The 26,985-nt window shown below is 39.9% G+C and overlaps 1 protein-coding gene across 15 annotated transcripts in view; it reads left to right on the top strand.

The window, feature by feature from the left end:
- Positions 1–26,821, top strand: part of mark3a (MAP/microtubule affinity-regulating kinase 3a) — a 43,000-nt gene extending 16,179 nt beyond the window's left edge. For 2 of the 15 annotated variants that reach the window (XM_026338911.1, XM_026338913.1), the window contains exons 6-18: positions 3,063–3,133; positions 4,578–4,634; positions 6,632–6,868; positions 7,123–7,263; positions 9,463–9,562; positions 11,947–12,059; positions 12,429–12,576; positions 13,629–13,849; positions 14,054–14,157; positions 16,958–17,230; positions 18,342–18,368; positions 24,558–24,602; positions 25,958–26,821. In XM_026338911.1, the coding sequence (XP_026194696.1) occupies positions 3,063–3,133; positions 4,578–4,634; positions 6,632–6,868; positions 7,123–7,263; positions 9,463–9,562; positions 11,947–12,059; positions 12,429–12,576; positions 13,629–13,849; positions 14,054–14,157; positions 16,958–17,230; positions 18,342–18,368; positions 24,558–24,602; positions 25,958–26,303 (1,883 nt within the window). In that variant the 3' untranslated portion in view covers positions 26,304–26,821. The other 13 variants (XM_026338915.1, XM_026338914.1, XM_026338912.1 and 10 more) reach the window with 13 other exon arrangements.
- Positions 26,822–26,985: the final 164 nt, after the last annotated feature.

The raw sequence follows: 26,985 nt of genomic DNA, 5'->3' as shown, positions 1-26,985 counted from the left end.
TTTGGATTTTAAAAGAGACTGTAACCGAACAGATACAGTCCGTAGAAATCTGCACACTGTGTGCTCCTCATGGTCTCAAGTTATAATTTATTAACACAAAATGTGATAAATGTGTGTGTTAATAATTAATCCATCTTGGGAGCTGCATGTAATCTGCAGACTCTACCGCTACCTGAAAGGACAAAAGTATAAGAATGGTTGTTCCTTAAAGTACGAAAAGGCCACCGTGAAGAGATGAATCATACTGAAGCTGTTTGTTAGTTACAAAATCCACTGATGTGCTGTTTAGTCCACAACTAGAGCATACGATCACCACAAAATATAGAATAATGCCACATTTTATTTTCCCCTAATACGTTTCTCTTAATATTCTTGGACATTTCCTTGAAGATAGAGTGTTTTGGAACAAATTATAATGAGTAATAATTCCATTTAAAGTAAAGTAAATGTATATTTATCATTCAACTGTCATACAGCATGTTGGTTTTTGCCCTTAAACAAATTCCACATTTTCATCTATTCTGCTGTACAAGAGACTCTAAACTAAGCTAGTTTATTGTATGTGTATGAACTTAGTTAGCACCACGTTTGCAGCAGTATCCCAGTTTCACATTATAACATGGAATGATTCTTAATGGATCTTCATGTCACCTGACTTGGTTATGACACCTCAAAAAACTCATACTGTTGCAAATAGAAATAGCAACGTGCATTCAATTGGACCAGATTTGGAAAGCAGCTACTGTCTGTTTAACCCATAATTAATTGTTCTTTAAATTTATATCTACTGGGAAATATACTCGGAAATAGAGGATTTTATTGATAATAGTTTTCGATGTGTGGAACTTCATACATACAACAGGGAAGAGAGGGGAGGCAAATGAATATGCTGAAAATACAGAGCAAGGCTAGTGTTGGATTTCTACTTCTCTGTAACTAAAACAGGAAGTCATTGTTATTTACAGTACATCTACATTATGTTTATTAATACAAAGTGTTCAGCTTCACTTGGATGGGAACTGACCTCCCCCTCTTATTGAAATGTGGTGGGTGTAGTTCCTTCTCTTCTGTCAGTGATGAGCCTATAAAGGGAAATTGGCACCAGGTGTGTTCTCCTAAATGTTTATTAGACTTTATGCTGCAGCACATGAAGACGCAGGTGGACTCGTAAATTAAGGCCTATACGACATAGTAAACCCTGAAAATCTTACAATGGTGGATTCGTTCGGTGAAAGACAGAACAAACATTGGACTTGATGTGGTAACTGAGAGGATCTGACCTGTCGCTGACACACATAATCTTCCTTTAATTAGTGCCAGTATTACAGACTTTGACCCCAAAGAAGAAGATTAGTACCAAACAGAATAAAAGTAAAGTTTTTTTTTTAAACAAATGTGAGAGCTACAGCTTCTGCCCCCTAATGAGTTTAGTAATGGGAGTTTTGTCTGATTTATTTAATGCAGTATCACACACACCCAGACTCTAAAAGGCATATCTCATCATTGATTCCCTGAAAGGTCGTATGCAGGCTGCTGAGCCAAGCAGAGACGACACATTGTGAAGACCTGCTCGCCGAGGAGAAAATCCTATTACCGCCGAGATGAGAACGCTGATCATAGGCCAATTGCATTAGATCTTAATAAAGTAAATCTAATATTTCTCGTCTTTTGGCATCGATTGTCTTGTAATTCGGGGAGAATCTTGAGGGCAACCTCTCCGTTTTGTCTGCAGCACAGCAGATTGCCTTTTAGCATGGGTCTCTCCAGAAACTCGATTTCACCCTCAGATTCAGTTTCTAAACATGTTATGCAAAGAAAACTTAAAATACACACTCATCAGATGGAGGGAGTGTAAAGTGACAAAAAACGTTATTCATTGAGACAGATGTCTTCCTGACACAGCTCACAGTTCTCAGGGCTGACGCTGACCAGCTAATCAGGCTTAGATTAGAGAATCCTAGTTTAGAATTTAATAAAGACTGATACTGAAAGTACAAGGGCCAGTAGAGCGGCTAGGTGAACAGAGGTAATTATATGTAGACGTGCTGTATTTAAAGAACCATTAATGCTGCAAAGATCCCTAATGCTGCATTAGGGAGTTGGGAATCCTCAAATATGTGGTGACTTCCATTTTTTGACTTGATTTCCAGAAAAGCTAGCTACATTAGCATTTAGTTGAAATCATCACTACCTGTACCTACATCTTTGCAGAGCTGCAGTAACCTTAAGACCTGTTGATGATGTTTTCTACCATCCAGTGGTACGTTTATTAACTTTCTTCCAAGAACAGGAGCAGATCATTGACTGAAACGTACAAGCTGCATGTGACATCAGTGCTGGGAATGCTGTGTATTTAGTAAACATGCTATTGCAGCTTTATTGCTACTTTCCAGATTTGTTCCCTAATCTCCTCCCCATGTATAACACATGGTGTGCTCTTTACTCTGACATACAAAGTGTTAGCTGGCAGCTTCTGTCTTTAGCTCTTGAGTCAGTCATGAATTGTTGCTTTTCTAGAGCGCTAAAGTACAGAATCACACACTTGGACGCCTCCACAGGTCAGTGCTGAGAGAGTGGGAGAGTTTCAAGGATTCGGGGGAAGTTGGGGAGGTAGTTTTGTCGCAGGTTTTGTTGCTTGTATTTTCTCTTTTCACCTCGATATGGACGCACACGCCAGCCCCTCGAGTTCAATTAGCACACGAGCAAGCATAGTCACGTGTTGCCTGTACATTGTAAGTGTGGGCCGAGGGGAGGGTCTGCTGCTACAACCAAGCTCAGCAGCAGCTTTGCGCCTCCAGGAGAGGCTCAGTGTGGAGGAAGCGGCGCACACGTGCCTCAATATGGTCAAGAAACACCCTCAAAGCATGCACATGGGTGATGGAACACGCCAGCTGCATAGAAAAGTTCATCCTGAAGTTATTTTTATAAACTGTGATTCACTTTTCTTCCTCTCCACATCCTCTGAATCTCTTTTCCTCATTCATCGCTCTCACTGTCTCCTTCATCTCTAACATTGTCTCTTTGTCTAAATCCCTCTCTCTCTCTCTCTCTCTGTTTTGCAGGAGAGGTGTTCGACTACCTGGTTGCACATGGAAGAATGAAGGAAAAAGAGGCCAGGGCTAAATTTAGACAGGTACCCAGCTTTCTCCCCCTGCAGTGTTCTGGTTTCACACCTCTGCTCCTGGCTCTGCCTCAGACAGGCCGCTGTTCTTTGTCCTGCCTGAGGGACACACCGTCTCTGTTGTCTAAAGACTAATGAGAAACGTCCAAACTTGCCTCCTTCCCCATCAGTTATCTCTCAATGACTGTCACACAGAGTCCAAAGTCTCTGAACTGGACAAATGCTGTTGTTCTTTAGAAATATGGAAATATCAAATTAATGAGCCCTAAAGGTGGGATCACATCAGAATTCAGAGCAACTATCTCTGCATTGTTTTACATTCTTCTCTATTAAAGCCAGCACAAATTCAAGAATGTGTTTTTTGTGTGTGTGTGAGATCCCAGGTCTCGGGCAGATTATCACTTTGCATGTCACCTTAGATCATGTTTAGCTTATAGAATCTGTAATGGGCTGTTTGTAAATGATAAAATGATCACATATCCAGTCTAGAAACTGCTGCCCTGCTCCCAGACTTTTACAGTTTGTCTATTTTGCTTTAATTAATAGCTGCACCACAACATGAGACCTGTTCTTTTGAACTGTGACATAAAACAGTTTCAACTTCACAGAAGTTTTGCTTTGTAGGTTCCTGTCACTTAAAGTAGGGTGCTTATTAAGAAAATAGGTTTTGAGGACTTTTAAAATGAAACTGTTTCAGGCATCGTTAAGCAGATGTTTAGCTAAAACAAGTGCAGAGTGATTAAAGAATTGATATTTACCTCAGTTCGCCCACATTTTGGCTGAACTTTGTCCACATGTATTATGAGCATGATGCAGTTTTATATCAAATACAAACCTGGTGCTTTACAGCATTTATATTTTTAAATATCTTTTTCTCATTTGCCAGTTCAGTTCTTGTTCCATTTTGCAGTGTTGGATATCTGAAAACATCAGAATACAGCTTAATTTTGCAGCAGTGCAGATTTAAGGAATATTATTGCCCGGAGCAATAATTGAAACAAACAGATGATGCACTGCAGCTCCTCCAATCGAGTTCTCAGGCTTTTCTGTACAGAGCTGGAAAGTGTAGCTGTTTTTACAGTCATGGAAACATTTTAAGATAAAAAGTGAGAACAGTGTACCACAATACTGAACACCTCGCCTATTTTGATTTGGTGAAGGTGCAAAATAAAAATAAAGAGAAATAAAAGTTTTATTTGGATCTAAAACAAGTTAACGTCTAAAGTGAACACAGGAACAATGTGTGATGTGCAGACTGTTCTCTGGACTAAGACGTGTGATAGTACAGTAGTGCCACTGCAGAGGAAACCTGTTCTCTCACCCTCTAGATGTCTTCAGCTCTGTTTTATCTTTCCTGTTATTGCCTCCTCCTACTCCTCCACCGCTTCCTTTATCACAGTCTGAGAACTCACCACCAGACATTTAACTCCACTCTGCTTGTCTCTTTCTTGTACAGATTGTATCGGCGGTGCAGTACTGCCACCAGAAGCACATTGTTCACAGAGACCTCAAGGTGAGTACAGAGGAGCCTCCCTGGTTTGTAGTTCGTTCAGTAGCTGCAGAAAATTATCTTAGAAAAGGGAAAAGGCTGAGGTGATGCAGTAGCTTCATGAGGCCAGAATGCAGTGCAGCAACATGATGGGGTGTTAATAAAAAAAAAAAAAAGTGAAATGTGCAACAATTATCATAGAAACATTCATTTTCTCTGGAATTCAGACTTCACAGCATACATGACTTTCAACTATGAATAAAGGCTTGATGTAACATTACAAGGCTACAAAAATAACCACACAGTTATGACGTCCAGCATTCCTGAACCTGTGACACCAATGAATCTTTGAAAGTGGTCTAATACACTATTACACCAGCAGAATGGTGTTTAACTATTCGTTTTCCTAATTCTTGTGTATAAACATATTTGCTGATGCATCAGTTTAGCTGTGAACATCACAGATTGATGATACGTCAGGGAAATTCGCATTTTAAATCTCCGTTTCTAGCTGCAGAACCGTATTATATTTAAGATACTCAAATGAATATCCATTTGTAGTATTGGTCATGCTTATCAGTAGTCATATCTTCTGTTTAAAGGAGCAAATCTCTCCACCTTTGATGCTAATTATCTCTGACTCATTTTCTATAGAAAGGTCAGAGTAGCTGACGTCAGCGTTGTGCTTTCACTCTCATCTTAACTCCCAATTATTATATATTCCCACTGATGAGTCTAACACAGCATGGCTAATTCCAAAACACTGCTTATGCTGCTAATGAGGCTCTTCTTTGCCCTTTTCTGACTTTCTCCTTTTCTGTAAACCACCTTAAAAATGAATCAAGGGGGAATGCCTGCGAATGTACAACCAAGCAGCCTTCTAAACTGCTCACATGTTCTCCACCACATCACCCGTTGTAGTGTAAAGGCACCGCCTCCATGACGCGCTTTGCTTCTCCAAGTATAAATATTGATGCTTCTGTATTTTTATCTCTGTGTCGGTGGGAGTCACTCTGCTGAGAGAAGCTTGTGCATCTCTACAGCTGCACGCCTTAACTGTTTCCGCTGTAAAGCTTCATGAATGATCCATGAGGAGGGAGAGAGCAGTGAGGAGCAGTGTCCCCTATGCATGCAGTGTGTAATGTGTGTTTGACCTGTGGCTTACTACCATACCGACATGTGCACGCCCGTGTTTAACTCGGACGATGGCAGGTGTCAGTATTTGTGTCTATATGCCACAGATGTTATTATGCAGACACAGACAAATGCCACTTAGTTTAGAAAGGAACACAATTCACTCAGGACAAATATCAAGCCTGCAGAACTCTACATGGTGTAAAACAGGGCAGGGATATAAAACGGTTTCTAAACCTTTGCATATTCCCAGGAGCACAGTGGCCTCAATAATTCTGAAATGAAGAAAGTTTGGAATCGCTAGGACCGTTTTTACTTTTGGACGTCTGGCCGAGTAACCTGTCAAGGTCACTAATACATCAACAGAACCTGCTGCAAAAACGTCCATCAATCAGGTCTTTATGTGATCGTTAGATCAAACCCACAATCTGTTTGGATTCAAAGGGCTCCATACCCCTTTTTTCCACTAGTTCAATTCAAGAACTGGTTCAGAGCCCGTGTCTAGTATTAAACCAGTTCAGACAGCCAAGGAGACCTGGTTCCAGAGTAGCATCAACTCTTTTGGTCCCTGGTAGCTGAACTATCATGACCAACTAAAGCATTTTGTTTAACTATGGTGTGATACCAGTGCAGTTGATGCCTAGTAGTCAAAAATGAAAATGTACCAGGTGAAAACATTTCCCATCGAATCACTGTTTATTACGACTATGAGCAGCACAAATGTGCGAGACATCAAGATAATGCTGCTGGTTAAACTGAATTAATCGGACTAAAAACGAACTGCGTTAACTTTTCACTGAATGAGCTCATGTACAGTATCTGAACTTGATAAATGTACTGTAGGTAATAATTGGGATAACCCCCGATCCGTTTCTGTCTCCCTGCAGGCTGAGAATTTGCTCCTCGACGCAGACATGAACATCAAGATTGCTGATTTTGGCTTCAGCAACGAGTTCACTCTGGGCAACAAGCTGGATACGTTCTGCGGTTCTCCGCCGTATGCAGCACCAGAGCTTTTCCAGGGAAAGAAGTACGATGGACCAGAAGTGGACGTGTGGAGTCTCGGGGTCATACTGTACACGCTGGTCAGCGGATCACTGCCGTTTGATGGACAGAACCTGAAGGTGGGTTTGTGGAAAAACTGACGCCATGATGCGATAGATGAGGCCGTACTTAGATCCAACATGAGCAGAGGTTTACACAAAATAATCAAACACCTGTTTGTTTGCAGGACAGTACTGCATTAACAGATTTCATTTTTTTTTACCGTTTTGTTTCGCTGACACAACAAACCATTAACTTTTGATGTGCTGAACTAACTTTGACAACCTGTCTCAGTTTTATTCTAACTCCATGTTTGTCGTTCTTTTCTCTACAGGAGCTGCGGGAGCGTGTGCTCAGGGGGAAGTACCGCATCCCTTTCTACATGTCCACAGACTGCGAGAACCTCCTGAAACGCTTCCTGGTGCTCAACCCGGGCAAGCGGGGTACTCTCGAGGTGAGGGAGGACGCAGAAAATGTAAATATACCTCTCAGTTCTTAACACACTCCACCAGCACGTCTGCACCATCGGAGAATGCCATCTATCCTCCTTCTCTCCCCTCCTCCTGGTCTCTGCATCCCCCCTGCATCATCTCCTCTGACGCCCACGGTGTCCTGTTTTCTGTGCGCGCCCGGCCCGCTCTCTCCTCCTTCTTTTTGATGTTGTAACCATGAATAATGCATCATCATTCTTCTGTTTGTACCAAAACTGTCTTTCATGTTCACTTCTGAGTTTTTAGTACAACATGTAAAACCATCAGAGTCTGAGTCATCAAGAGAAAGTTCAGAAAAACCAGTGTGGATCCAAGTCTATTGTGCATTGTTTTAAAAAAATACAAGAATCATGATTCAGAGAGATTTGGTGATTGAGGTGAAAAAACAAAGGTATTTCTAATATATTAGGAATTATTTTTCTTTTAAACTGTAATTTTGTTGATGTATGGCATCAAAAGTACAAAGTAAGTAAAGAGGCCCCTGTGAGTTACATCCTAAATTCTTCTGAAAGTGAAGTGAGCACTCAGCATTCTGTAACTCCTAAAATGATGGTTTTAATAAGAATTCCCTCTTTGTGTTTCCCTGGGCACTGTTACAGAAGAAGTAATAACAGAAAGAGGGATTTGTTACTGAAAAGACTTGACTTATTCCTGTATCAAATATAAACCCAGGATCGTTCTCTAAGTTTTGCTTTGACTTCAGTTTTTTTAGACGGACATTAGCACCATCAACATCTTATTGCAACTAAAACATTATCTCCCGGATTAGTCCTTTTCTTCTATAATTCAGTCTCCTGAGAGAATTATTCCTCAGATCAATTGTAGTGTTGATCATCTTTGAGCTGTGACAGTGTTGGCCTACCCGATGCCCTGCAGTAAATCATTAGCATATAAAATCTCTTTTCTGGAGTAATTTTAGCATGTGAGCTTTAATTAAAGAGCTGATTTCCATCTATAATTTGCTTTTAATGAGAGGAAGCCGTTTCCTTGCATCTAGTTGAATTGAATTAAGCTAAATGTTGTTGGCTTGACTCTGATGGTCACATGTGTTGGACTCACACGAATGACCTGAATTACAGCCTGAGCTCCATTTTCATCAGAGCATGATCAGTGATAATTAGTTTGGCTCTGTCATTATTAAACACTCCCCCAGAGAGCAATTGATCAGCTGCAAATTAAAAATAAAGGTGCAAATAGGCACAGTACAATACGGTTGTTACTCTGAAAGGGCAGGATAACTGTGTAGGGTTCACACTCTGCATATTTCTCCTGTGACTTTTGTTGAGTCACAGACATTTAGACTTTTGTCTATTTCCAACTCAATGTGCACTGTGTTCAGCCTTAGCCTCCTTTCAAAATAAGGCACTTCCTTGTTAAAGAAAAGGGTCAAATAAATGCTAGAACAACCAGCAACTATCTGAATCCATAACATCCATAACATAAGAATGTAAATGCACACACTGAGGGGGAATGTGGTTCACGAGGTTCAGTTGTCAGTGATCGTCGTTGTGCCGTTATCTATGTTAAAACTGGACATTTAGCATTAAAAGGTTTCTAGTCTAGGAAATGGGACACCAACTTCTTACTCCTTATTCACTAATATGAAACATCAGCAAGCAGCCTGAGGTAATAAAATCTAGTGGTATAACTCTCAAACTTATGTTTTTAGTACAAATCCCCTCTTTGTTTTTCCCTGGACACTGTGTCCATGCTGCTGCTGCTGCTGCAGAAGAAGAAGTGAAATTAAACATAATCTGTTACTACAAACTTTGAGATGCCCACTTTATTTGTGTAATTTTTGCAGAAGTATAAAGTTCATTCTGTCCTACAGTTTTTCTAAAACTAGAGTCATGAATCAGCCAAATGGATTTAGAAGATCACTGTAAGTGCATATCTTGTTGATAGTGCTTCTGTAAATTGTTCATGTCCAAAAACAGGAATCGGCCAGGTCATAATTATTGGATTAATTAAATTCTCTGAATCTAAATAATGTTTTATCACTTGTGCACTATTGTATGTTATTATTTCAGAAAACATGATACATACAAGCTTTAACCAGTGGTCACAGTTCTTTAAAAGGCAAATAAAAGGGCTCATTAATGGCGTTTATGTCCAAGAAGTTGTTTTTGACTGTAAAATAACAGTGTCAGTCAGATTCTAACTGTCTCGATCTGTTTTTGCAGCAAATCATGAAGGATCGATGGATCAATGCAGGATTCGAAGAGGACGAGCTAAAACCTTACACTGAACCAGAGCTGGATATCACGGATCAGAAGAGAATAGGTAACAAACACACCACACACCAGCTGCTATGTTTTTTTTTTTTTAAGGAAAGTTTGCTTGGTTATTTATAAGTTTTTGCTTTAGCTTTGTGACCATCAGGCCTGTGATATCCTGTTGTGTGATCACAAAATGTCCACCATCCTCTCCTTCCTTTGTTACTGTAAAATCTCATGCTGTGTGATTTTTGTTAGAGGGTGAGAAGACGCGTGAGGTGTTAAACATTAGCCGGGTTTCAGCTCGGCACAGAGCTGGTCTCGTTATTTCTGTGCTGAAGAGCTTTGAAAGAAAAGATGAAACGTGATCGTGAATAAATGAACAAGAGCTGCGCTGTAGCTGCATGCAAAGACTGAAGACACAGAAATGGTGAGAAGCCTCCCCATCGTGCCCTGGATAAAAGCTGCAAACGTGTGGGGGGGCTGTTACATAACAGCAGCTGGGTTTGGCTGGCGCTGCACATGTGTCTGTATGAACTCGTAGTCACCCAGGAAAAAGAAAGAGAGAGAGCTCATTGTCTTTCTGCGGAATCCCTGAATCCCAAGGAAGAATTTTACATGAAACGTTTCCCCAAATGAAAAACGCTGAACTTGACTAACGGTAAAATGCTCAGACTGTCCTGACTTGAACAGAACCTGTAAAGACAAATGAGACGTGGTGGGTTTTAGGGAAGTAGCTCGTTCCATTTTGTGTCATTCCAAGTTGGTAAAATACAGTGTTTGGTTTAGAAGCTACAGACAAAGACACAATGGCAAAGAAAGAAAGATAACTTGGCAATACTGATGTAAACAAACGATGATGGACTAGCTTAAATGTTGGAAAGTCAACAAAACAGCAGCAAAATAAAATATTTGCGACAGGGAAAAGTACACATCCTTTGAATATTTATACAGTACTCTACTACTACTACTACTACTACTACTACTACTACTACTAAATCTAGAACTTAGTTTTACTGAGTGCAGCTATAAACACACTATAATGCTATTAAACTCTCCCTGGTGGTTTTACAGGTCAGTCTAATGTCTGAATAAACCTCAGTCACCTTTCTGATAAATCTTTTGAAAATGGGGAAATTTGCTTTTATTTAAATGGTCAAACATAAGATTTTTGAAGACAACTTGCAGCTCTGTGGAGTTCTGATTCACACAATTGACTTTTTAATGACTTTCAAAAAGGTACTGTTGAAACCCGTCTGCATAGGAAATGTTTTTTAAATACTATTCCTATATAATACTAATAGTTTTTAAATAGGAATTGTTTTTCAGTTGAAACATTAATAAATTTAATTCATAAAAAATTGACTATTGTATCTAATGATACTGTAGTGAACCATGTAATGAAGAGAAACTGAACTGAGAAGCAGAGGAGGCAGCAGTGTTGAGGGGGAGCATGAGGCTGAACGTGAGAAAGATGAGGCTATCACAGATTCTGCCTGGTTAGAGTCGGATTCATTTCTCACTCTCTTCCTGCGCTGAACTGACAGCTTTACATGAAGCTCAGTGTCACAGAGCTGCAGGTACAGAAGTCTGATGCAGATTTTGAAATCATGATTCATTTGTTTTTCTAGCTTACTGTCTCCATGTGTGTCAAGATTTAATTTGACCAAATTAGAAAATGTCAGTGAGGAAAGCTGGTAACCCCCTGACGATGATGGCATTAGTACGGCTTTCAGCTGAGGAGTTTCAGTGTGACGTGATGAGGATGGTGCCTGAAGGGCTTTTCTGCTCCAACAGGAAGAAGATTGTGTTGGACAGAATGAATCACTTTAATTTGTAGGAGTTTTGGTCTCTGAAAACAGTTAAACATTTGTGCTGAACGGCTGTCAGCAGCAGGAATCTAAACCATATCTAACAGGTCACGTCATGGTCCAAAACTGAATTTCAAACGGGTTACGATTATTTCTGCCGAAGCATCCAAAGTAAAGAAAAGCTGCAAGAAAAGCTCATTAGAAAAATTTGAAAAAACTATAGTTTGATTACAAAAAACCTCCTGTGACTATTATTATTATCAATTATTATTGAAGAGCGGAAGATATTTACAGTGAAGACTCGTTTCAAAACGTTGTTTATGTTGATGTGATCTGCTCACGAACGTCCAACATGTTTCACGTGGAGGGGTCTTTTGAAACATTCATAGGGTGTGCAGTGTTGAGCTGAAATGATAAAAGCCCTCATGTTGGGGGGAGGGACTCGGATAAATGTTTAAAGCAGAGCAGGCTGTGGCGGGAAACCACCCAGCTCCACCTGGCATGCTGCTACAAACGTGAGCTGGACAATGAGGGAGGTTATGTGTCAAAAGAACAGCTCTTATCCTAAACTCGTGCAGTAAAAATGTAATTACTACTGTAATATGATAATGTAAAGGAGCTACGTTTTTTGTTTTTGCAGATGTGATGGTGGGGATGGGCTACAACCTGGAGGAGATCCAGGAATCTCTGGCCAAGATGAAGTACGACGAGATCACAGCCACCTACCTACTGCTGGGCAGGAAGGCTTCTGAGGTGCAAACTGCAGTTACTACACTCAGTAAAAGTACAAGTACTAATCCGTACTGTCAAATCAGTAGGGAGAGGAGTGGACTTATCCACTATGTGACTCCAGTTTCCCAAATCAGAGTTTGCATAGAAAACATTTTTCAAATTAGGTTTCCACCTGTTCTGTACAGGAGTGACTGTAGGTTACGCTTTTAGGGGAAGTAGGGAATACCGGCATTAAAGGATTTTATTCAAAAGCTTTCCCTGATGCAGCTTTGGATGTAAAATAAGGATTGTCCACATGCATATGTAGAATTTGGAGATGTAGACTTGAAGAAACTGGAGCATTAATGTGTAGTTTTAGTCCACATTTGACTCGGTGTGTCTGTTCCCCAGCTGGAGCCCAGTGAGTCAGCCTCCAGCAGCAACCTGTCTCTGGCCAAACCAAGACCCAACAGTGAGCTCAACGGACAGTCGCCCTCCCACCTCAAAGTCCAGAGGAGCGTCTCCTCCAACCACAAACAGAGACGTTACAGTGAACAGGGTGAGCATGCCCAAACAAAACCAACAACAAACAGATTTCAAACATAAAACTAGCTCTAATGGTTTATGATCGATGTGGAAACATTGCTTATTTCACACATTGTGGCAGCTCTGGTGCTAAATGTCTTTTTTAGAGCACACTGCCCAGACTCTGCTGTATTTTTGCCTCCTGATAAAGGTCGTTTTCTGTCAGTAGCTTTGTTGTCGAGCTGATAAAAGCAGTTAAATCAAATCAGTCACATAGTGGAAGCACTTTGACCTTTGCCTTATTTGCACATCTCCGTGCTGTCTGCTGTGATATAATGCTTTGTCAATAACCTTAGTTTATGCTGCTTCCTCTCCTTTAAATCTGCAGCTTAAAGCACTTCACTGAGAATCTTTACAGTCTAACACGACAATTTACGTTGTTCACTGTGACTTTAACGAAGAAATATGACATCTTCACTCTTCCTGACACCCAATATTAATTATATTTTTGATCGTTCACGTCTTATTAAATCATTGATGAATTGCATGTAGGCCTGCAAAAAATGTTTATCAATTAAGCTGTCAATGAGTTTCATAGGCAAACAGCTGATTATTTGTCCTAAAATATCAGTAGAATAGTGACAAACATCAAAAATTAAACCTCAGATCGAGATATTAAAATGCCTTTGTCCCACCAACTGTCCAAAATCATAAATTGCTGACGTTACTATCACCGAAGGCAGAAGAAATTCACATTTGAGAATCTGGATCAAGTGAGTTTTTTCATTATAGAAAAAGTTGCAGAATAATTTTCTTCAAGTTATTAATCAGCTGAAGACATGAGCTCAAGCCACGTTTGTCTTTGTCCGGCCACAAGCTCATTATTCTTCACTAACATGTAGGTAGGAGGGAGAGTTTTTCAGCTATGGAACAAATCCTCCTCCTCTTTAGAAATGCGTCATCAGTCACTCTGACTTGGTGTAGGGATTCTTCTAACAAATGTTTGTCACATTTTAAATAAACACTTAAATTTCAGTATTTTTGCCAGACGTGCAAACAGTCACTAAATCTGTCCTGTTTCTGTAGTCGGCCAGAACGTCCCTCCAGGGATGGCTCATCCAAAGAGGAGTCAGACGACCACAGCGGAGAACAGCGCAAAAGATGAAGGTGGAGTCCAGCTCCGTAAACCCAGCACCGCAGGGAGCCGCGGCGCTCCCCCCTCCAGCCCTCTGCTGGGCAACGCCAACAACCCCAACAAGGCCGACATCCCCGACCGCAGGAAAGGCGCCACCACTATCGCCCCGAGCGTGAGTAACATTAAAATTACAGTTTAGCTCATCAGATACTAGTTATCTGAGGCTGGATGATCTCAAGTGTCAGCCTGTCATGTATCAGGAGAATGATCTACTTAAGCAGCCAGAAACACTATTAAAGATCAGTTGTTAGTAACTTAAAGAATTAAATAATTTTCATATAACAATTTAAGTGTCTCCTTCTCCTTTGTTCCACAGAATAACACTGCGTCTGCAGGCATGACCAGGAGGAACACGTATGTCTGCAGTGACAGAAACAACACAGACCGCCTGTCCGTCATTCCCAACGGGAAGGAGAACAGGTGAGAGGGGGATGTTTACTGCCTTTGAGCAGAACCTGGGTTTGAGCTTTAACCTCTTATCAGTGAGGAACAGTGGACACACAGATTCAGACAGCAAAACATTTTCACTTCTTTGTTCAGATAGTTTATTGTAAGATGAGGTTATTGAGTATGAACATTTTTGTGGAACCTGCTTTGGAAGCCAGTGTGTTTATTTTTTTTAGTATTAGAGCAGTGTTTTGGTCTGAATGCTGCAGTAGAGCATTTTCTACCAAACAAAAATGCAAACCTCCACATTATGAGCACACATGTGGTCAAGTTCATGTCTAGTGAATGTGGATTTTATTAGGGTCAGTACAAAAATATCAGTGTCAGCCTTCCAGACTCATGTTGGTTAAACTCTAATAACAGTGTTTCAGCATTAAGGCCCAGATTCGCTCCTTTACTGCAGACTTCCTTTGTTTTATTCCCTGATTTTCTTTCTTTCTATTCCTTCTGTCTTTCTTTCTTGTATTTACTCTCCCGTTTCTCATCATCTTATTTTTCATTTTTGCCTGTGTGTTTGTGGTTCGGGCTGGGTTGGGGGTTTTTCTTTTTGTTGTGGCATGACCAGCATGACTGAGATGGCTTGTGCCACTAGCCCCTCTTCTGCCTTTGCGGCCACTGCGTTCGGTGCCTCGTCCAGTTCGGTGCGGCTGCGGTATCAAACCGTCAGCCCTTTGTACGCTTGCCAGGCAGGCTGGGCCGCACTGCCCCACTCCTACTACGCTCTGGACTACGGCTCGCCCAAGTAAGACGGCAGGGCTTCCAAACTCCCTCCCCTGTCTGTCTCCTGTCATGTCTCAGCCCCTGTTTGGCCCCTCGCTAACCCACACATCCAGCCAGCTTCACACTTGGTAACACCTCAACTTAACCATGACCACTATTTCCACAGTAAGGACCATGTGCATCCGACTTGTTTTGTGGTGTCGTTGTCTGAAATTTACGCCTATCAGCCGTAAACGGGTGAAAGAAAAGAATTAAACTGAAGATTTTGTGTCTACCAGAATAATTGCTTTTACAGTGGTGTTCGTTTACTGTAGAGTAAGACGGGTTACAGCAGAAAACTTAAATTCACACTGATGATCTGTGATCTTCTTTTGGAAAATTAGAAATAATCACTTTTTATGGATTTACAACCTTTTCACTTCATGTAAAATAATATAACCTAAAAATATTCAATGTTCTGCACCGTTTTCACATTAAAATTCAAATCAAGCCGTATTCTTTAGGGACTCTGTACAGTGGTTGAGAAAATGTATACATTTTTTTTATTAATCATCATCAGGAAAAAATATGTATATTATTTGTAATATTAAATATAATATGACACCAAATAAAAGCATCTGTAATCCAGCTTGTTGCAAACCTGTAGAATAGATTTTCTAGAGCATATTCGGCTCTTATCAGGCACCAGGGCACCAGATATCATTTCACCTGCACTTGGATTGTGGTGGGTGTTTATTTCAGACACTGACAAAAGTGGAGACTCAACTGGAGAAAAATATGTATCCACACACTGAAGTCAAGCTGCTACGCTTCGACAAGGGTCTTATACTCTGTGTGTGATGATATTTTTCCATGTTTGCATCATCCCTCTGCCAACCATAAACTGGAGGACCTCTTGGCTCTGCCGCAGATGTTCCAATAACAAACTCTCTCAGTTCTGCTCCTGATCTCTCCTCCATCCTCTGCTGTGATCTTTGATCCCTGATCTTCTCCGTCTGGATCTCTCACCCGTCCGTCTCCGTCACGATGGCCGAGCTTCACCGCTCACAGGCTCCCCTGCTGCCCCAGCTCCCTCAGTCTGTTTCTGTTTAGATGCTAACTGATCAGGGACTCACCCTTCATTGTTTAGAGCTTGATGTCCAGGGTGGCAAATTAACCACTAAATTTTGGCAGCTGCTGGTAAATTTATCTTTACTTTTACTGTCTTTTCTTTTATCTTTTGCTGGTGAATCTATACAGAAAACCTCCAGATCAGACCAGGAACCATATTAGAAATTAGTTTTTTCTTTTTACTGGAGGAACCAGGGTGTAAATTGGTCCTGTATCCACCAGGAGGTTCCTGCTTTTTCCAGTATCCAGTAACTATTTTCCACCATTTGCTGTTAAATTAGTTCGATTAAAAAATTAGCCTCTTATGCCGGAATCACACTGAACAAATGTTTATGGAGTAAAAGTTAAAGTTGGTTTAAGCTCCAAGTTGTGTAATTTGTGCCAACTTGCTCTGTGCTATATCAAACTTTCACAAAAATAATAAATAGTTAAATAATAAATAATGTTTTTAGTTTGACTTTATTTTTCTTTTAACATATCGTCTCTTACCAAACTTGAGTGAGCAGCCTCATCATATCGCTAGCAGTTGTTCAGTGTTGGAATCTACCAGCTCACGTTATTTATTGCTTTATTGTTTTTTTGTTTGTTTGTTTTTCTTGTTGAATTTCCTACCCTGTTGACATCTAACATGCAAGATTACATTATGTAAAACCCATGGCATAGAAACACATGTAGGAATAACAAACTTTAAAATAAATAGACTTTTACAAGTTTTTCCATCGCAGTTTTGTAAAGAAGCAGTTACCTTTAATACTGTAAACAATGAGCAGGTCTGTTTGGAGACTAACAGATTGAATTGGCTCCATCAAATATATAAAGGACAGAAATGTTGCGTACTAGTTTGGATACAGGTGCGTTGAAGTTTGTCTGCAATGGAAAAACGGTCTGTTTTTGAGCATAAAATCTGATTAGTTTCTTCTTCCTCTTCCTCCCTCCACCTCAGCAGTGTTGCCGTGTCTCCTGGCGGCCAGAAGAACCCGGTGGCATCGACCCATAGCATCTCCAATGCCACCACGCCCGACCGCCTGCGCTTCCCTCGAGGCACCGCCAGCCGCAGCACCTTCCACGGCGGGCAGCTGAGAGACCGCCGCATGGCAACGTACAACGGCCCGCCGGCTTCGCCCACCCTCTCCCACGATGCCACCCCTCTCTCCCAGACCCGCAGCCGTGGAACCAGCAACCTTTTCTCCAAACTCACCTCTAAACTCACCCGCAGGTAGGCAAGGAAATAAAGTACTGACAAGACAGATTTCAGGGTTGGGGTTTAGCTCCCTTTGTGTTCAGTTAGATTTAGGCTACCACCATCACTTACATGAACTTATTCACTACTTACTACTTGTATAAATACATGTTGAGTCGCTCCTCAGCACTGCAGTAGAAGGTGAATAGACTCCAGTCCTGCTCTATAGAGTATAATCTCCTGTGACTCTGTCTGTTTGAATTACAAGCCAATCAACACAGTGCCTTGTTGAGTTAGGATGATTAATTAGATGCTGGAGGAGCACTTCACTGTTCTGTACGATGTGATTTATTCTTAAATCTAAATTGTTTATCTGTCGCTGCCTGGTTGCCTGCCAGAGAGAAATGAAACTGCTCCAAATGAGCCTCAATTTGACCTCCTGTCATTTTCTGGGTCATAACACCGCTGATAATTTTAGTTTTCGTTGTGCGTTTCATTAACGAGGTTTGCTGATGATTTTCTTGGATAAAAGTCATGTTAGGTAAATGGTGAAATAATTCTTCAGAGGTTGTCCTATCACATGCACACCAGAGCTAAAATGAAGTAATAAACTTCAAAAATTAATGATTTAGGTACTTAACATACTTACGTTACTTATTAAAGCGCAGGACATTCACGACCTCCAGGTTCGCAGCTCAGAGAATGAGCTGTTATCTCTCTCGTATGTCATAGTAAACTGGATATCTGTATTTAACACATTTAAACACTTCACTTTGCTGTTTTCTGGAACTTAACAGACCGTAACGATGTTCCAGTAAATCAAGACAAATAATCAGCAGACGATCAGCTGTTTTCGTTGCAGTTCTAATTTTATTAAAGCATCCCAACCAGACCTCACTCGTTGTCTCTGCTCTGAAAGTGGCAGCCAGGCCAGCGACGTCACCCCTGCAATGACTGACCTAAAATGAGGAATTGAAATCATTTGATAATTAATGGAAAACGAGAATCTTCCCCTTTTCACTGTTGATGATTCCAATCACCCCATTTTTGTTCACTCATTCAGATTCCTCATATCTACCCACCCTCCCCTCCTCCTTTCACTTCCCCTTCACCATTTTCACTGTTTCTTTGTCTGATTCTGTTGTAGAAACATGTCATTCAGGTTTGCCAAAAGGTAGGACTCTTGCACTGCCTTTCGCTCTGTGCCAAAAATAATGAAAATAATCTCACTGAAAAACTTCCTCTGAAACTCTCCAGACGCGTGGGGCTGCTGGCACTGAACTAACCCACTGCTTTGCAGCAGTGAAAACACTCTGGGTACATTTACACACACGGGTTATAATCAGATTAATGTGGTCGGTTCAAACTGGGATGAGTTAACCTCAAAATATTGTTTTCTAATGTGTGTAGAGGGCTGGTTTTATTCTTGAAGAAAGAGTTTGACTTTATGGGAAGTGTGTTTCTTTGCTTCCTGGCTAAGATGTAAATTTTAACTTGAACAGTGCTGCAGCCAGGCTAACCTGGATCTATCTAAAAGGTTAAACACTCTGCACTGGAATGAACCGCTAAATCAAACTAATTAATGATCTGTCACATCCCGTTGATGAAATGGTACAGAACCTAGAGCCTCTGTAGAACTTTTCCTTGACTCTGGGCAGTTACTTCCTCAACTTTCTGGTGTTTTTCTGTTTCCTGCGTTCATCTCTCATTACAAACTGTGGTTTTATTTTTAGTGGTGTTTTTTGTAGGGCTGTAAGGATTCTCTAAATCCACAATTTTAAAACATGGATTACCTACACTCTGTGCTTTCCCTGAACGCCTCACACCACAGATGACCCAGGAAAACGAGACCGTGGACACGTCACACTTTTGGTCGCAGCTTCAGAACCTTTGTGTAAAATCTGAAGTTTTAAAAAGTTGAACACTGTGGATCGGTTTATACTTTTCACGTGTGAGTATCGGCCTTTAAGACTGTTTTTGATCCAGGGTCACATGTTGTTTTCTCTGGTTAAAAAGATTAAACAGAGCGATGGATTCTGTAACATCTCCACCTAAACTAGTGTCATGGTTAATGTTCTCTATCCAAGCTGCTGACACACATCACTCAGTAATCATCACTGTAAGAGTATTAAATCATTTTTCACTTTACATGCTGCATATTAAACTCAGTAGCACCATCATTTGAACAAATCTTCATAAAAGAGTAATAGTCTTTTAGCTGAAACATTTAGAAAACATTTCAAATATTTTGCTGCTTATCTCTGTTTCAGTTTAGAGACAAAACTAATTACGAAAGCTTAATTAAGATTAATGTTTAATTGGATAACTACCACTAAAACTATCATTTCCAGGTTCTAATCCAACAACAGCAGATCAGATGTTTTAAATTTTATTTATAACTTACTTTATGATGAAGGCTTAAATTAGTGTTAATAGAGATTCAAAAGGCTTCAGATCCCAGTGTGTTCACTCAGACAGAGGCTGTTAGTTTATAGTTTGACAGATTGGCACCATTTAAAAGTTTCTGTTTGTAGTATACTACTGTGAAAACTTAAAACTCCCTCACAGTATCTCACAGCTGGAAAACATCTAGATTAAAGTATTAATTAGGTACTGGTAGGCAGACTTGGTTTGAACAAAGCCAGTCTCCCCCAGTGTCCAGACTTTATGCTAAGCTAATCAGCTCCTGGCTGCAGCTTCATATGGAGCATACGGAAAGCAAATGAGTATATCTACCAAAATGTCAAACTATAGAGAATCAAAATAGAGAAGAACAGTTATTATTAATTTGTGTATAAAATACCATCTAAGAAGAAACTATAAATGACTCTGTAGTATTTAAACTGTCCTTTATCAGAGTTTTGCATTAATCGGGTTTGAACTCGTGTTTCTTTGTGTGTAAATGTCCTCAGTGTGGCTGTGGTTGGACTGAGTGGATAAAGGCTGATTGGGAGAGCGCGCCGCACTCCTTGAACAATCAGTCGATTAACCAACACCAACAACAAAAGCAGCTTGCCACTAATCAATCGCCAGCGCATGCATGAGGTCGCTTCTTACAGCTGCCATTGATTGTGGTCGGTTTTCTCACCCCATTGATTGTTGTTGCCAGATGAACTTTTTCTCTTTCTGATGTGGAATCTGTACATTTTAGACGGTGCTTTTAACATTATTCTGCTGCATTATTCAACTTTTTTTAGTTTTTATTTTATTAACTCTCTCTAAGCACAGAATTCACCCAGGATGAGATGTTTCCTGGTTTTAGCCAAAAAAAGGAGACATTTCTGGACCATAAAGAGCTCAAATAGTTAATAGATTTGTGTTTTTCTTTTATGAAACAGCTTTGGTCTAGATTTGTGTTTCTTGTGTAGGACTTTGGTTCATTTTTCTTGTCCTGTTAAATGTTTCTGCTGGTGGATATTTTTATCTCTTCTGTAGTTTTCTGTTGCGTTTTGGGAAAGGTCGGAGGTTTTGAACAGGTTTTCTGGATTTGTGTAAATTTTTAGGAAGAATTTTAAACTTATTTTCAAGAGCTTAAGTCTGTAAAATAAATGTCATGTATTTATTGGCCCATTTGTTTGAACAAAACCAGGAGATATTCAGTTTACTAAAATGTAATCAAATCATCACATTTAAGAAGACTGAACTAACATGTTTAGCAGCTTTAATTAAAATGCAGATCTAACAATTATTTAAATGTTATGAGATTTGAGTCTAGCCCACTCTGGGTGTCGTCACCCTTCATTTCAGGCATTAGTAAAATTACAGCAACCAGTTACCTTCTCATTGTATTGTACTGAGAAAATGTGAAGCTGTCTTTAATGTAATACAGTAAAAATAATACTCACATTCTATCAAAACAGTTCTTTAAATACAAATATTATTTGTATATAATACAACTAATATAAAGTGGGCTGTATAAAGGACTAAATTTCCCAGTTGAGACGTCCGAGTTGCCCTGTGTCCCTCCTAAAGGGATCTTGACTCTTTATGAAAGACTCGTAATCGTTTCCAAACATTTATCACATAAATACCTTTTGGTTTCCTGTGGTGCTTGAAGACGTTGGGTCAGTTCGAGTTCATTTCTCCCACTAATGAGGGTCAGTTATAAAAGGAGGCTGTAAAACTGACCTCATCAGGCCAGGACACTGAAATAAAACTTAACAAGCCAGCTTGATTCCTAAAATAGATATTTTAAGTGATTGGAAGTCTGTGGTTAAGCTGTTGTAGTTATCAGTATCAGCTGTGGGCTCCCAGAACAGTGCTGCCGCTTTATGGCCCTCACAGGGTGCCGTCGCGAGGCTCGACTGTGCCCCCTCGTGGCTGAATCGTAGACGGGTTTCCTTCTCTGGAAGCAGCATCATCATCATCGACAGACTTTTCAGTCGACTCTGGTGTCGTCTGTCATCACCATCCTCTCATCTCACTCTTATCACTTAAATTAGTTTCACCGTTTGTTCTCATTTTTATGGATTTTTGAACGTGACAAAAATGTGGTCAGAGATTATTCGACAAGTCTGTGAGGTTAAAGCTGGTTCAGTTAATAGTAATATAAAGATTTACACCTTTGCTTTGTATCATTCTAGTGTTTTCTTATTACTGGCGTCTCTATTTTTAGACATGTAAACATTTGTTTAATTACAAGAAACTGATTATTATCATGGATAAATAATTAGTGTTGATGTGTGGCAACACCAAAAAAAACACCTGAAAGGCTAATATGAATAAGATTTGCATGAGAGGAATGATAAATGGAAGATATTTAAAGAAGAAGGGAAGGATTAAAAAAAGCATTATGCCAATGTGTAAAATTAATCAGATTCTGATGAATTATTACATAACTTTTGTTTTTAGTCAATTAGTTGGGAAAGTAATAGAAAGATTAACAGTAATAAATATGATCTATAACTTAAACTGTTAGACAATTTATTTATATTATAATATATGTGAAGAAGAAAGGGTTTAAATGTTTATAATTCTTTTTCATGTCCATTTTAATTATTTAACTATAATATAGTTTATTATTCAGTTATGTTTTGACTTGTACTCTTATAACTCTACTACATTTTGTCAGTTTTAAACCTCCATATGTTTCTGCTAAAACAATCTTCTTCACGTTTTATGACTTAACCAACGGGTTTTTGTCATCTTCCTCCTCCTCAGGACATTTGAGCTTCAGTCACTTCCTGCTCCCTCCTCACAGTTTGTGTCTTTTTGTCTTCCTAACCTTCCTTTGTCCTTTAACCTTGACCTCTTGCTGCTCTTCCTCTCTGCCTAGGGTCAGTATTGACCCGGCCAAACGGCAGACGGCCAAAACAGGGCCTGCCGTCCCTTCTACCCAGGGAGGAAAGACCCTTAGTAAGTCTGCTGCCCTCCAATCTCTTTCAGCCTTTCCTTCCTTATTTCCTTCCTTCCGTCCTTTCTTCTCATCATTCCTTCATGTTTTTATTCTTTTTCTTTTTTTTGGTCTGCCGTCATCTCATACATTTAAATATTCTCTTCCCCCTCTCTCTCTTTCTTTTCTTGTCATGTGTCTAATGAGAAATTCGCAGTCTCCTCAGATTCCCATTTTGTCTTTCAGATTCAGGAGCAGAAGATATAGAGAGTTGTAGGAAGATGAAGATCTAGAGTAAGGGGCTGTTTTCAATCCCTCAATATCTCTTGAGATATAAGTCTGAGTTATGTGGGTGGGGGGGGGGGGACCAAGCCGCCCTCCCCTCCTCTGGCCCAGCCTCCCTCCCTCACACCCTCGGTCTTGTGATTTTCACAGCCTCTCTGACCGACCCAGGACCTGCTGTCAGTCCTGTCTGTTCACTCATCCTCTTGTTTGTCGAGTCCCTCGAGTTGTCAGGAGCTTGGAGTCACTTCCTCCTCCACCCGTCCTGTTTTTCTGTTCTCCAAGCTGCAGTGCATGCTGGGAACCTGAGACAATAAAAGCCTTATTGTCCGAGAGGCAGGGAACGTTTGTTTTAATCTTTTGTATGACTGCGACACAGTTCGTCTCCTCAGTGACTAGTTCCTGAGTACAGACGTACATTTTACTTAAAGAAACACGACGGATCTGTTGGTTAGCGACCATCACCGGTCACTAACATCTCAAGAACAAGGACAGAAAACTTTACTTAGAGTCTCTGTGGATAAAATGACCAAATAGAAATGAACCTGACATATCAAAGAACTTTCACCTCATTGTTTCCACTGCAGCCTCGTACCACAGTATGAACAAGACACATCTTCATATTATACAAACATAAACTCTGTGCTTTATTCAGACGTGTGGCTCTGATTCTTTTATACTGTCACATTTTTATTTAAAAAAACTACAGATGTTGATCCAGTGCTTGATCATTTAGAGAAGAGTTTATCCGACTGTGTACTCTTCATCATACAAGACACTTGCTGTTTAGTTATTTAGCTAATTAACTTAAAATCAGCATCTTCTCTGTTTTGCATCAGTGAGGACGAACTCATCAGTGCAACAAGTTTATGAATCAAGTCACTTTGGTATCGTCACACACTTTGGGCTCATGAGAAGTTTGAGTGTTGTCGCACCAGTCGGCTGCTGAACGTTACTGAACATGTCACAGGGACAAATTATAACCAGGGAACATTTGGTTTGAGGTTTAGAGTTTTATCATCTGCATGTGTAACACCAGCATCCACACAGATTTTTGATAAATAATACAGCTGTGGTTTAGTTTAGTGTTAATATAAAGCTGCTTTTTGGGTTAATGATATATGAATATTATCAACTGTCCTGTGAGTTACATCAAAATGACTAAATTCTGAAATAAACAAATCTTATTTAAATCTAACAATTAAATACAGTTTTGGTACCCAGCCCGACTTTAAAACCACCATAAAGGGATAAAAGGACGCAGGTTGACAGGCTTTGTAGTAAATTTAAAAGGTCTGTACATGTAAGGAATCAGAAAATACACCTGTGAGGTCCAGCTCGGCCACATCATCTGAACTAACAGTTGAGATTAGGATTGAGCTGAAGTTGTTTGGAGTCGACACTTTTGGGTTTCGCTCTGTGTTTTTCCTCCTGTCTGCTGTTTTCACTTTCAGTTTGGGATCGAGTCTCCACATTCATCACTGTTTGTTTCTTTTTCATGATTCTTTACTGATTTTTAATGGAAGTCAAATCTTCCATGACTTTGTACCTGTTGTTTTCCAGTGGTGGCTCTCGTCGTTTCACCCCAGTGTCTCTCTCCGTCTTATCACACGTCACTTAATCTCTGTTTTATTTTTTTTATTCACTGGAATTGATCTAAAAATATTTATAGTGCACAATCCACATCTTTTTTTTTTTTCTCCTCCTTCTTTTTCCCTCCTCACTGTCTGATCTTCTCACGCGCCCCAGAGTCTCAACCGAGTTTGAGAGAAACAGGAGACTTGAGGGCTCAAGGTGAGGTGACCTGCCCCCGCTGTCCTCGTCTGCAGCCTCAGAGTCGAGTAGCTCGATCTGTTTGCATAGGAACCCTCCTCTCTCTGCTTTGTTTGTCCTGGGATGTCTGGATGGGTCGGACGGCTGCATTTGAGGGTTTCAGCTTGTTTAGTTTTTTGGTTTTAACGTCTGCATGGCGCTGTGCCTGAATGCTGCTGTTAGCATGGCTTTTTGTTTTTTTTCATTGTTCAGCATGAAGTTTTTGTTTGTAGCCCCAGTTTATTTTACATTCACAGTCACAGAGGTAAGTTTTGAACCAGACAATAAATACTTAAAAACAGTCTTTGAAAACCCAGCAGGTCATTTAAAAACACATCAGGATAAAAAATATTAGTTTAATCAGATTTAATCGGTTTCACAAGCTACTTCAAAAATATAGATTGAATTAGGTTAAAATTTGTGATAAAATATACAAATTGTGAACATTATTCCATTTTAAACATCACCTTGGAGGGAGGGATTCTTTTTTAGACACTCTGTATTGATATTTATATTTTTAGTTTATTCTGCTGCTGTTGATTTGAGTTTTTATATAAAACAAATTGAATGAAAAGTGGGATTTACCACAGTGAATAGAATTTAAAAACACTACTGTGACTAACATTAACTGAGGAAGTGACTGTTTTTATCATCGAATAATGTTTAAACAACAACAAGACAAATAATCTGTTCGTGACAATAAGCTGAATATCTTAGACTTTGTCATTTTGGTTTGTAGTGAATTAAAAAATAATGAATCGATTGATAAGAACAAATTATCAGATCAGTTATTAATGAAAATAATCACTTTAGCTTAGTTTAGTTTTTAGTTTTCTTCCTTTTTCCTATTTTTAATTGTGAAACAAGGTTTTCTGAGATCATTTGAAAAGAATTTATAAATAAGTGGTAACATGGAGTTAAATCGTCTTTCAGGGTTTTTAAAGTCTACTGGCTTTTTATTATTTAAAAAAAAAAAACGAATGCTTAACTCTGTGATGTGAATGTTTGAGACAAACAAACTTAAAACTGGGGTACAGACGTGTCCTCAGTGGAAACAAACCACCACAGTCTAAATAAGTTTAATGGAATAGTTTTGGGGAATATAATGTAAATCAGTGAGTGGCAGGAGGTGCTGACAGGTGGAGCTGTGCCTCATATTCACCCAGACATGTCAAACTATTCCTCTGAATTTAGACTGTGGCTCCGTTTGTTTGTTCTACGAGCTTCTTTGACTGAGACGTCACATTTTTATGTCTACGACAGCATAAAAAGGTGAAACGGTCCGAGTCGCTGTAAATGCAACTTAAACTTGTCCTTTTGTCCTCTTCCCCCCACAGTCGCCATGTACCTGGGGATCAAAAAGGGGAAAATAAAGACAGTAAACCCCGCTCCCTCAGATTCACTTGGAGTATGAGGACCACCAGCTCCATGGAGCCTTGTGAAATCATGCGGGAGATTCGCAAGGTGCTCGATGCCAACAACTGCGACTACGAACAGCAAGAGAATTTCCTGCTTCTTTGCGTCCACGGGGAGGAGCGGGCCGAGAACCTGGTGCAGTGGGAGATGGAGGTTTGCAAGCTGCCCCGCCTCTCCCTCAACGGCGTCAGGTTCAAAAGGATATCCGGATCATCCATCGCTTTCAAAAACATTGCTTCCAAAGTTGCCAACGAGTTAAAGCTATGAACACAAGGGTTTAAAAGTGTGTGTGTGTATATATATCTATATAGATATATATATCTAGAAGTATTTAAGCTGTACAATCATCCTGGTAGCAGTTTCCAAATGTCTCCTTTTTTAAACAAAATACAGAGTATGTATTGAATATTATATTGTATAGATTAAGGCTTTTGGCAATAATCACTGAATTACCTACTAATATCTCCGTCTGTTCCGGCCACACGGGGTCGACATTAACGAGTTGAATATGATTTGTCATGCTGTGAATGTGGACAAAAGCATTTCTAGTCTTATTTATTTCATCTTTTTTTCTCTCTCCTGGATAAAGAAGAAAAATGACGTAGCGTTTTGTTTTCAGTGTAAATAATGTATCTTACTTTAAGACAGCTTCACTGCAATACTCCTTTTTGTTTTTTTTCTCTTTTGTATTTCGTTTAAAAAGTAGAGATGATGGGGAGTCTGTGTAAATGCCCACGTGGTTAAGGGTCACTCATGTTGCGATTAAAGTGTCTTGTCGACTTGAACGAACGTCTCATGATGATCTTTGTGTCTGGATGCAGTTGAGGTGAAAAAATGTTTGGTTTGACGTCTTAAATAGATTGAAACTTAAATCAGGTCTCTTTACAAGGAGCTATAGAACTGGTAAATCTATATTATATTCATGTGTTCTCACTGTTCTGTCTTTTAA

This window comes from Anabas testudineus, chromosome 22 (genome assembly GCF_900324465.2).
Source record: "Anabas testudineus chromosome 22, fAnaTes1.2, whole genome shotgun sequence".
In the NCBI taxonomy this organism is placed as follows: Eukaryota; Metazoa; Chordata; class Actinopteri; order Anabantiformes; family Anabantidae; genus Anabas; species Anabas testudineus.
This window is presented reverse-complemented; position numbering and strand designations above follow the sequence as displayed.